Consider the following 13,413-nt stretch of genomic DNA (forward strand, 5'->3'; position numbering starts at 1 on the left):
TTAATCAACTTCAAAGTTACAGGTGAACCTTAAAAAATGTTTGTTTAATATTTCTAACCTAACGAACAAGCCCTATCATATCTAAATCATGGCAATTTCATGTGTTGGTAGGTACTAAGAAAGCATTTTAAGCTATGATTTTAATAAATTTTTTCAATTTGTGTACCAACTATTTAAGATTTTCTAATTAATTTGTCTATAGAATTACAAAAACTTATTTATTTTATGCAAGAGGTTAATAATTTGGAGGCGTTAAAGTGAAAATATTTTAGATTGCAAAGTAAACATTTATTAGCAAAAATTAAATAGCAAAGGGGTAAAAAGGGTCAAAAACCAGAAAAAATATAATCGTAATAAAATAATTATAACATGCCCATACAAAAATATTTATATTCCTGTTATTTTCTCCATAGCAAGTATAACCAATCAATTCTTCTAATATTTGGGAGGTGGAGTGTCTTTTCCGGAAAGTTGAGTTACCATAACAGCACCTCCTTCTCCTCCTAGCCTCAGATCTACCTATGTAACAAATATCAAATACATATCAGATACAACCACATACATATCACAGAGTTGTATCATATATGATACAACTCTGATGTTTAGTATTTTTGCAAGCTATATCCAAGTATATGATACAACTTGGTATGATATGAGTTGTATCATATATGATACAACTCATATCATACCAAGTTGTATCATATACTTGGATATAGCTTGCAAAAAGCAAAGTATTTTTGCAAGCTATATCCAAGTATATGATACAACTTGGTATGATATGAGTTGTATCATATATGATACAACTAATATACCAAGTTGTATCATATACTTGGATATAGCTTGCAAAAATACTAAACACTGCATGCAGCCACACCCATTGCACCACCATGAATACTAACACGCTGGCGCTATTAATGGAGTGTCTGTCTGCTGTGAGTGTAGTGCAAAGGCTTTATCATTGAAAATGTTAGCATCGCTTGTACCCTCAAACAGCATAAAGTTCTTTTGCAAGTAGCGTGGCATATACCTGTACTCCAGTCTCCGGGTTAAACTAACAGGCTAGCATATGAAACCTTGGCTAAAGAAGCAAGTGTTTGCTTTGAAAGACCAAGGGTTAAAGCAAATAGATCTTATGTATTATAGTGGGAGTTCCTTATTGTCATTGAACTTAGTTGATGAACAATTTTTCTGTCAACAGTGACAAGCACTTTTTCAGCAAACTAACATCCTTGACACCTTTAAGCTGCTGAGTGTACTTCTGATAAACTTTCTCTAGGAGGAGATACTGCGAGGCGTCGTCTAAAAATTTTAACTTTCTTGCGTGCTTCAACTAACTCTAAATTTAGAGATCTCAAGCTAGTAACTCTAAACACTTACAGCGGAATAAGACGGCGGGGCGAAAGGGTCAACAGCTGGTTGCCTTTCGAAACAAATGGGTACCGTATATGGGACTCCATCCTTCTTCACATCTACATGAATAAAACTCTGTTATCAAAGTTGCTGCAAGCAATGACAGCCATTAAGTTCTTGTTTAAATCAACCTGCAGAAAACCTGAGTAAGCCTTAATGAACTTTTACAAGTTCATTACGAGAGCCTTATAACCATGAACGTTTAAGTATTATATTATTACATTGTTATAGTTTCTATTCTCCTTTTTATAAGCCCTACTTGTGTGGACACCTCTGCATTTGTTGTCCATAATCAGTGTTGCACAGCGCTATAAATAGCTGCAGTACATATATATATACAATATATATATATACATTGTATATATATATATATGTTGTATATATGTTGTATATATATACCTTGTATATATATACGCTGTATATGTATATACAATGTATATGTATATACAACGTATATATATACGTCGTATATATATATACATCGTATATATATACATGTATATATACGTTGTATATATATACATGTATATATACAAGTGTGTATATATATATATATATATATATTGTGCAAAGCTCATCACTTTTGTGATTTGAGCACTCTGGTGTCAGCACATTGACTTTCTTAAAGTCTGTGAGGCAACCTAGATGTTTCGTGGCAGGAAGTCAACTATCATTGGTAATGGGATTTGTGTCCCTTGCCTAAGCTCTGAGCTGCACTGATGAGGCTTCAATAGCCGAAACAGTACTGTCTATAGCATGAGTATATGCTCCCTCACTTCGGTTTGGTTGAGCACCCTGTGAGAGGTGTGGCACTATTAGCCTTTGTGCAAAGCTCATCACTTTTGTAATTTGAGCACTCTGGTGTCAGCACATTGACTTTCTTAAAGTCTGTGAGGCAACCTAGTTGTTTCGTGGCAAGAAGTCAACTCTCATTGGTAATCGGATTTGTGTTCCTTGCCTAAGCTCTGAGCTGCACTGATGAGGCTTCAATAGCTGAAACAGTACTGTCTGTAGCATGAGTATATATATATATATATATATATATATATATATATATATATATATATATATATATATATATATATATATATATATATAGGGCGACGTCCGAGCCATGCCGGCTCGAACGTCGCCCGGTCAAACAAGGTCCGCGCTGCCTGTAGCTGAACCAGGACAAGGCAGTGAAAAATGGGCTACTGGTTCAAAACGGATGAAATGGACTCGGACTGATAACACGGACCTCATGCAGTGCTACTTTATGAGTGAACCTCAAAAGTGGGGCTACATGGGAAGGATGCGACAACTGTGGATAAACATGCGCCCTGAATTGCCACTAACCGCTAAGCAACTTGTAGCTCAGAGGAGTAACATAATCAAGCGGCACCTCATATCACAACTTGAGGTAGATGAAATTAGGGAAAAGTTCACCCAAGTAACCTCAACCAACGAGGAGTGCATATCAACACACACTGTCATGGATGCACGATCATGTGTTGACTCACGGGCTGAAGAGGACATGCACTTGGACCTTGACCCAAGGGTGAAAGAGCTTGCGGAAAATATCATCAACAAGATGTCAGCTGCTAATGATTATGGAAGCAGGGTACCACTACGAAGAGTTAGCAAGGCCATACCTAAGAAGCTGTTAGAAGACATTAACATGGCACTGGAGTCGATCTCAACTGGATCAATCAGTGAGACTAATGCCTTAATCTACAGTACAGCAACCGTCATCTTGGAGGAGATGGATATTAAGCCAATGCCAACAAGGCTTCAAGCCATTCCATCCTGGCAGCTGAGGCTACAAAATAAGATCAAGGACTTGCGCAAGAAAGTTAGTAGGCTCAGTGAGAGATCTAACCACAGTTTGGAGCGTCCAAAAAGGGAAGCCACAATAGAAGCTCTAGAATCTGCCAAACAGCGGCTAGTAGCACTCTCGGCACGACTGAAGCGGTACACCAAAGAGCAAGATAACAAGAGAATGAACAAACTGTTCATCAATAATCCATCTACAGTGTATTCCCAGTTCAAAGGTGAACTGCAGAGGCCAATGTCTGAGCCTCCCCGATCTAGCACTTCAAAGTTCTGGAAGGACATCTGGGAGAAAGAGACCACTCATAACACCACTGCAAATTGGCTGAAGAGGCTTAAAGAGAACCAACAACACACTGTGGCTCAGCAAGGACTCACCATCAGCAAAGATGACATTAAGTGCAGGGTGCAGCGTATGAAAAACTGGGCAGCACCTGGCCATGACATGATTCAAGCCTTCTGGTTAAAGAAATTGACATCACTTCACACTAGAATGGCTAAGCAGATGGAATACCTAATAGAACAAGGTGACCATCCAGAATGGCTGACCAAAGGACGAACTGTGCTTCTGATAAAAGATCCAAAGCAGGGGCCGATTCCCAAAAACTATCGACCAATAACGTGCTTGCCCACCACTTGGAAACTGCTCTCAGGAATAGTTGCAGACAAACTGGAAGAGCACATGAGTCACTATATGACCAGTGCTCAGAAAGGAATTGGGCGCAACACCCGAGGAGCTAAACATCAGTTACTGGTGGATCGGACGGTCTGTCAAGACAGCAGGAGAAGGCAAACCAATCTTGCCATGGCTTGGATTGACTACAGAAAGGCCTATGACTCAATTCCCCATAGTTGGATACTTGAGTGCCTCAGTATGTACAATGTTCACCCTGCTCTTGTGGCATTCATCAAGATGTCAATGACCAAATGGAAGACGGAACTGGAGGCTAATGGCAAAAAGCTGGCGAGTGTACAAATTAAGCGAGGCATCTATCAAGGTGACTCCTTATCACCGCTGCTCTTCTGCATATGCCTAAACCCTCTAAGCAATATGCTGGAGGAGACTCAATATGGGTACCAGTTTAAGAGTGGCACCAAGATAAACCACCTCTTCTACATGGATGACATCAAGCTGTACGCTAACAAAGAAAGGGACATTGATTCGCTAATACACCTCACTCAGGTATACAGCAAGGACATCGGAATGACCTTCGGTATTGAGAAATGTGGAAGGCTAATTCTTAAGAAAGGCCATTCTATGCTCACAGATGGCCTAAGAATGCCAAATGGTACCATCAAAGATATAGAAGAAGGGTACAAGTACTTGGGGATTATGCAAAGCAACATCAACCACGAAGTCGAGGTACGTCACAAAGCCATTTCCGAATACAAAAAACGCCTTCGGCAGGTCTTACGGAGCCAGCTCAATGCCAAGAACCAAATCATGGCAATAAATACCTACGCACTGCCAGTAATAAGATATCCAGCAGGCATAATAAAGTGGACTGAGGAAGCCATCAAAGAAACAGATATAGCAACTCGTAAACTGCTGACCATGCATGGAGCACTCCACCCAAAATCTGATACTATTAGATTGTATCTTGATAGGAAAGATGGCGGTAGGGGGCTCAAAAGTGTACAGCAGACAGTGAAAGAGGAGGAGCGAAGCATCAAAGCATATGCAGCCTCCATGGCCATCTCAGATAATTTGCTAGCTGAATTTCAATCGGCTGCTCTCACAACGAACCTATGCCCTGATGATGAGGAAATTGACTGGCATACGAAACCTCTTCATGGTGCTTACCACCAACAAATATCTAAGGTTGGCGATCTTCACCAGACATATATGTGGCTGAACAAAGGAAACCTAACGGCCAATACAGAGTCGCTAATCATGGCAGCCCAGGAGCAAGTGCTCCCAACAAGGCAACTCCAAACGAAAATCTATCACACTAGAGACGATCCTAGATGCAGACTGTGCAAAGATGCACCTGAGACCATCCAACACATCATCAGTGGATGCAGACAGCTAGCAGGGAACGCATACACTGAGCGGCATAATCATGTCGCAGGTATTGTGTATAGAAGTCTATGTGATGAGTATGGCCTTAATAAACCACAACACTGGTGGGAAGCTCCTGGTAAGGTCAATGAAAATGACCGCGCTAAGATCCTCTGGGACTTCTACATCCAAACTGACAAGCATGTCCTAGCAAACCAACCAGATATAGTGGTGGTAGACAAGGAGAACAAGAGGGCTACTATAATAGATATAGCAGTACCCAATGACTACAATATAGCCAGCAAAGAAAAAGAAAAGGTAGAAAAATATCTCCCTCTTGGAGAAGAAATTGAAAAATGCTGGAATGTAAGAACAACCGTAATCCCAGTAGTGATTGGGGCACTGGGCGCAATAACACCGGCGCATAAAATGTGGCTTGCCCAAATACCAACAACAATCAACTCAGGTGAGTTGCAGAAAAGTGTGCTATTGGGAACAGCTAAGATCTTGAGACGAGTGCTCAAACTCCCAGGTCTCTGGTAGGAGACCCGAGTTAGAGCAGAATTTACCACCCATACAGGGTATCCGGGGTGAGGAAACAATTTTTTTTATATATATATATATATATATATATATATATATATATATACATGGGTGGTAAATTCTGCTCTGACTCTAGGAGACCCAAGTTAGAGCAGAATTTACCACCCATACGGGGTATCCGGGGTGAGGAAACAATTTTTTTTTTCATGTATGTATATATAAAGAGAAAATGGAAACAAACTATGCGAGAAATTGAAAAGAAGTTGCATGGGTTTTAAGAACAGACAATGAATGACCATTGTTACAGACAAAAGACTGAAAGGATACATACCAACTGTAAGGAGCTATAGGCAGTAAGTAGTTAATAAGCTTTAACAGCACACATGTAATTCTGGGCTAAGAGTTGAAGAACACTATGGGTGGTGTTGCGAGGTTCATACAAGTCAAGTTCATTAAGAGCTCAGGCTATTTTCTTTTGTTAGCTGCCATAGTTTTTGACACCATTTTACTGCTTAGCAAAGTAAATTTAATTTGCATCATTCAACTCCCATCTTTTGCTATAAATACATGTAGATGTTTAGACCTGATCGACTGAGATGAAATCAACCATGCATAGCCTACCAATCAGCGAGCCATTATAACTCGGAGGCTCCTTCTCCTTAATCCCATAAGCTAAATCTGCCGCACCAATAGATCTGGTTCTAGGCTTCTTAAGGCAGCAAACAGCAATGGATATGGCAGCGACTATAGCCACAAGGCCAGAGAGTGCGATGACAGCAATCATCCAAGCACTGCAAAATAAATTCAGCATTTAAAGTAAGTATAGGCAGCAGACAACGCAGAATGTAGACTGACTCTTTATTATCATTATCAAAGTATCAGCAGTTTTAAATGGCTGAATGTAAAGAATTTCTTGTGTTTGTCGGTTGCCTTAGCAACCAGTTCAACAAAGTAAACAAATATAAACTGGAACCCTTTGAACACATTTGTCAAACTTATTTACAATTTGTTGTTCTCGCCTAGTTACTAGTTACTAGTTACTAGCAAGCAATCTACTAGCTACAATCTTAAACTATACCACTGAATTAAAAATCTTGTCAAGATTCAGAATATCTTATCAAATAATGTGTAGGATTTACCAAAATAGGATTAGATGCAGTTTCGCCAACCAATGTAATAAAAATTATTGGATTACATATCACCAATTTTTTTAATATGATTTCTTTTTTCTCAAACTTATAAACACTAAAAATTCCACTGTCATACAGCCCACGACCAAAGTGATATTGGAAAAAAGAAAGGGTACTGATGGTTGAGAAATGCAATATTAGCAGTCAAATAGGATAATTGCAATGGTAGCTGTCATGCGCTGGGTGTTATTATATACAACAAATAGCAATAATGAAAGGAAAAGATTATATGTTTATATCTTTTCTCCTGCAAAAAAAATAAATGCAATATTGGCCAATATTAGAAGTAAAATGCACTGATATTATTAGAATAACCAATATTATTTATATAGTAATAATAAAAAACCAAAGCACAATTTTTTTTACATTTAAAAACGGCATAGCTAACAATATCACGAAGTTGCGATATTTATATAGATTTTAAAAAAATCTGTACTATGTCGTCATCGTCCTGTAGTCATCCAAACTTATAATTAATTATTGCAATAATCTCATTAGAACCGTTAGAAAAAATATCATCGTCATGCCTTTACTTACACTGCGTTAGATTGTTAAAAAGTCTGTACTACGTAGTCATTGTTCTGTAGTCATCCAAACTAATAATTAATTATTGTAATAATCTCATAAGAAACGTTAAAAATATCATCGTAATTTGCTTTACTTATACTGCGTTGGACATCAGTTAGAATGGGAAAGTATTCAAATGTGTCGGCAAATGAAAATGAAAAAATTGAAATCGGCAAAAATGAAACGATTTCTGTACTCCTATGTTAATTGCCAAAACCATCGGCAGTTCGACAATGCCATAGACTGGTAAAAAGTGCACGCTGTTTTTTCGTGAACTGAGCAAGACTTCATCGTTCTACTATCTGTCCCTCGGCGTTTTAATTTTCGGTCTTAACTTTTATTAAACCAAGCTTTTCAAGTGTTTTGTGGCGATTTTCGTTGAAATTAATCTGTCTATTTGTGTATAATCCGATCAGATGGGTAAGTTTTAAGATATTATCGAAGGTTTACAAAGACTTGGTAACATATTTAAATAGGTTTAAATGTGTTTTGTAACGTTATTATTCTTTAACGACTTTACATTCCGATGCTTAAATTCGTTGATGAAATTTCTTGACGAGGGTTCGTCTCATTGTTGATGAATATTTTCGTAAGTTGTGTGCACATGCATTTATCATAAAAACTCCCCCACTTCGCTCCGCTCGTTCGGTCGTGGGATAACTTCTTTGTTGAAACTATATGACTCGAAATGAGCAAAAAAAATGTATGTGGTGTAATCACATTTGTACAGATTGTTGTCTTCAACCATAAAAAATGAAATGTTTAGAATTTAGTCAACATAATAATTCCCAAACATAATTTTGCAGCTGCTTGGTTTACAATTTAAAAATTAGGAAAAAACAAGTATTAATTTAATATATAATTTATGACTATTGGCTAAATTCAAAATGAGTCATAATGTTAGAGATGACAATTTTAGTTTTTTCCCAACAGAGTCCAGTTTATTTCACACACCACTTGATATGAAAGGTATTTTTGACCAAGTACATGCTAATCCACCTGCATACCTCAGTTTCAGTCCCTCCTGCTTAGATGGGTCACTTTGCCACTTTGATGACTGCAATTAAAATTAAATTAAACTTCAATTACATGTAAATTTAGTATATCAGATAATAAAGTAATTAATTACTAAAATATAATGTTTGGATAATGACTGGTACCATGGGCCCTGCAGCTTGTATTTTTCAACAAAATGCGTGATAAAATAGTAATTAATTTTTAGCCCCCAATAATGTTCAAATTGTTGACGCTACCAAAAGTGCACATACATTGTTGAAGGTGATCTATTATATTAGTAGTAGAACAAATAGGTCTTCCTAATAGGAGAAAACGGTAAAAAAACACAAAAATTTGATATGTTCATAGCTCATGATTTTTGGTTTTAGTTAGTAAGCCTTACCCAAAATCCTCTCCTACTTGTTTTCTCATCTTCAGGTTCTTTACCATCTTTTTTTTCACTCTCTGGTTTTTGTCCTTTATCTTTGTCGCCTTGTTTATCACCTCTCTCTTTCTTCTCATCATCTTCACTATCGTGTTTGGTTTTGTCTTGTTCATTCTTCGTATTTGAAGGAGCATCTTCATCATCGTCTTCTTCCTCTTCGCTGTTATTCTTTCTGGGATTGTCTCCTTTTTTCCAATCATCTTCTTCGCTGTAACTTCCGCTGTCACTGTCTTCCTCACTGCTGTAATCGTTTTCTTCACCGCTTCTTCTGCCACCACCATCTTCTTCACTTTCCCTATAATTGTACTCTTCACTGCTTCTCCCGCTGCCTCTGCCACCACCTCCTCCACCTCTTCCGCCTCCACCTCCTCCATGTCCACCTCCTCCTTGTCCACCTCCTCTTTGTCCACCTCCTCCTCGTCCACCGCCTCCTTGTCCACCTCCTCCACGCTCACCTCTATTGCCTCCTCCGCCCAAAACAACTGCAAAAAAAGATTTAAGCACACAAATTTATCATATTAAATTTATTAATATATCATATTAATGACGTCTACAAAAAAACCACAAGGAAGCTTTTCTTTTGTTTAATGTTATAAATATGTTCGTCAAGACAAAACTGAAGGACATAAAACATTTTTGTAATTTTAAGGCTGAAAGCAATTGGAATTAGCGAGCTACAATGTAAATTGTTATATCATACCACAGATGGCTGCCAAGATTACAACAAGTATAGGCAGCACTCGTAGAGCCATGATGAGTCAGGTGGTGATAGTGATCCAGTCGACTACAGCTCATTCAGCTTCTCTCCCAGGTTGATCCAAGTCAGCATACAGCGCATGCGTAGTTCTAGCCAATCGTCATGCGTGCAAACAAAAGCCTTTAGAAACATATCTCCAACACTTCAATACATGGACAAATATTCTTGGGGTCAATTTATCATGCTAGATCGATGCGTTCAACCATCCACTGTCACAGCTCATGAAAGGTATTGATTATACAACCGAGTTCCTAAGTCAACATCTATGTCAACATTGTTCTTATGCTTTACCCTGGATTGCAATTATTCTGGCAAGTAGTTTAACTTGGCTACATATGCACTGTGCTCAGGATATCAACTGTAGCATTTCTTTAAATACATTTTACACAACGATTTGATGTACAGATTAAAAAACTAAAACATTGTCCATTGAAAGCTGTGAAGTATCATTTTTTGGTAGTTTTTGCTATCAATTTTTGCTAATTCATAAATCAAGTTCACTATACGCTACTTGTTCTAAAATATGAACTTATCTGTATCTGAGTGTATCTGAGTGTATCTGAGTGTATCTGAGTGTATATGAGTGTATCTGAGTGTATCTGAGTGTATCTGAGTGCATATGAGTGTATCTGAGTGTATCTGAGTGTATCTGAGTGTATCTGAGTGTATATGAGTGTATCTGAGTGCATCTGAGTGTATATGAGTGTATCTGAGTGCATATGAGTGTATATGAGTGTATATGAGTGTATCTGAGTGTATCTGAGTGTATCTGAGTGCATATGAGTGTATCTGAGTGTATCTGAGTGTATCTGAGCGTATATGAGTGTATATGAGTGTATCTGAGTGTATCTGAGTGTATCTGAGTGTATCTGAGTGTATATGAGTGTATCTGAGTGTATCTGAGTGTATCTGAGTGTATATGAGTGTATATGAGTGTATCTGAGTGTATCTGAGTGTATCTGAGTGTATATGAGTGTATCTGAGTGTATCTGAGTGTATCTGAGTGTATCTGAGTGTATATGAGTGTATGAGTGTATCTGAGTGTATCTGAGTGTATCTGAGTGTATCTGAGTGTATATGAGTGTATATGAGTGTATCTGAGTGCATATGAGTGTATATGAGTGTATCTGAGTGCATATGAGTGTATATGAGTGTATCTGAGTGTATATGAGTGTATCTGAGTGCATATGAGTGTATATGAGTGCATATGAGTGTATCTGAGTGTATATGAGTGTATATGAGTGTATCTGAGTGCATATGAGTGTATATGAGTGCATATGAGTGTATCTGAGTGTATATGAGTGTATCTGAGTGTATCTGACTGCATATGAGTGTATGTGAGTGTATCTGAGTGTATCTGAGTGTATCTGAGTGTATATGAGTGTATATGAGTGTATCTGAGTGTATATGAGTGTATGAGTGTATATGAGTGTATCTGAGTGTATCTGAGTGTATCTGAGTGTATCTGAGTGTATCTGAGTTTATATGAGTGTATCTGAGTGTATCTGAGTGTATCTGAGTGTATCTGAGTGTATCTGAGTGTATATGAGTGTATCTGAGTGTATATGAGTGTATCTGAGTGTATCTGAGTTTATATGAGTGTATCTGAGTGTATCTGAGTGTATATGAGTGTATCTGAGTGTATCTGAGTGTATCTGAGTGTATCTGAGTGTATCTGAGTTTATATGAGTGTATCTGAGTGTATCTGAGTGTATCTGAGTGTATCTGAGTGTATCTGAGTGTATATGAGTGTATCTGAGTGTATCTGAGTGTATCTGAGTGTATATGAGTGTATGAGTGTATATGAGTGTATCTGAGTGTATCTGAGTGTATATGAGTGTATCTGAGTGTATCTGAGTGTATCTGAGTGTATATGAGTGTATCTGAGTGCATATGAGTGTATATGAGTGTATCTGAGTGCATATGAGTGTATATGAGTGTATATGAGTGTATATGAGTGTATATGAGTGTATCTGAGTGTATCTGAGTGTATCTGAGTGTATATGAGTGTATCTGAGTGCATATGAGTGTATATGAGTGTATATGAGTGTATATGAGTGTATATGAGTGTATATGAGTGTATCTGAGTGTATCTGAGTGTATATGAGTGTATCTGAGTGTATATGAGTGTATATGAGTGTATATGAGTGTATATGAGTGTATGAGTAAGCATTGTACAAAAAAGAAGGCATGGGTTTCATAAGCTTGGAAGTTAAATATATTGTTGTCTCTTTGCCTGTAAGGAGACAACAAATTGTAATAAAGTCTCAACTAAAAACTAAAAAATAATAACAAATAATAATAATACCTTGTAACAAGCCTTAAATAAAATAACTAAATACTTTAATAACTTGTATTTAAATCATCTAACTGTTTACTTACCTGTTTTAGACTAAAAATGGCTGACTTGCTAATGGTGCAACAGCAGATAGAGCAATAGCATGAGATTAAAGCTAAAATAGTAAATAAGCTAATGTTAATACTAGTATATTAGTACATTAATACCAGTATTAACATTAAAGTAGTTAATATCTGGAGTTGTTCTATCTCAACATTTAACACTAAGCATGTGTCCTGTATTCATACTTTACTTGTATCTCTTATACATGAGTTTCTTAGCTAAAATATATTTCTCAAAATTATATGGCTAACATACTTCAGGCTGTACAATAGTAGATTTTATTGATAAATCTCATGGGAATTTTTATGCAAATGAATTCAGATTTGGGTCATGATTTTGGACTTGTAGATTAGATGGACACTGTTAAATTATATTGCGAAGGAATACGCCTTACTTCTTTACTGCTCCACAAGGAACAGAACCACTGTTGAGTACAAGGCAATATATATTCATGTATTTAAACAAATATATATAAATAAATACAGTGAATGCATTTAACAGACAACTGCAAGCAATGAGTCTTTCCCAAACTCTGTCTTTCGTTTCTTCTGGTATTCGTTATATACTATGGCACTTATAAGTCATGCCCTTACATCAGAAGAGTCGACTCGGTAAGAGGTCGATCTGTTGAAGGCGGAGTTGGGAGGTCGTCAGTTTCTCGATGGCTTTCTCTCATGGTAGCTTGACCTATTTATCTTCAGCTCAGTAGTCACTAGGTCTCTCTATCATTGACTCAGAGGTCATTCGGCTATGATCTAATGAATGGTGGCCAACTGTTCATTCTTTGGGCTAGTCAAAAACCAACTGGGTTTCTTCTACCCGGCTTTTTGCTAGTTCAGAGTGGCTGAGCTGGCTTCGTCTGAGCATGATCGGTCGGTCTTGAGGGCTCTGACCCTGGACTCTGGTTTCTCCTGCTATTACGATACTTCATAGACTCATAAACGTTACACTGAGCATGTACAACGCAAGTGATCAATGATTCCAGTGGAGATTGTATTGTAAATGAATGCATTCTAATAGAGAATGCTTTTATTAGCATTGCAAATATCTAGTCATTGTAATTATGGTACAATTTAGTGACTGTCTCTAATATCAATCGTTATGGCCAAGGCAGGGTGAAGTAGAGTTCTTCTTAGATTGCTATATATATATCCAATGAAAGCTAATTCTATTTTTAGTCTCTCCTTCTGCCTCTTTCGCTCTCTTTCTCTGTCCCTCTCTCTCCCTCTCTCTCTCTCCTTCCTTCCCTCTCCCTCCCTTTCCCTCTCCCTCCCTTTCCCTCTCTCTCTC

General features: G+C 37.7%; 1 protein-coding gene across 1 annotated transcript; it reads right to left on the reverse strand.

The window, feature by feature from the left end:
- Positions 1–6,531: 6,531 nt before the first annotated feature.
- Positions 6,532–9,273, reverse strand: LOC137401102 (uncharacterized). Its single transcript, XM_068087465.1, has 3 exons — positions 8,924–9,273; positions 8,532–8,581; positions 6,532–6,558 (listed from the first exon to the last, which is right to left on the reverse strand). The coding sequence occupies exons 1-2, from the start codon at positions 9,244–9,246 to the stop codon at positions 8,539–8,541; spliced, it is 366 nt and encodes a 121-aa protein (XP_067943566.1). The 5' UTR covers positions 9,247–9,273; the 3' UTR covers positions 6,532–6,558; positions 8,532–8,538.
- Between the last annotated feature and the right edge of the window lie 4,140 nt (positions 9,274–13,413).

The sequence above is a fragment of the Watersipora subatra genome, chromosome 7 (genome assembly GCF_963576615.1).
Source record: "Watersipora subatra chromosome 7, tzWatSuba1.1, whole genome shotgun sequence".
Lineage (NCBI taxonomy): Eukaryota > Metazoa > Bryozoa > Gymnolaemata > Cheilostomatida > Watersiporidae > Watersipora > Watersipora subatra.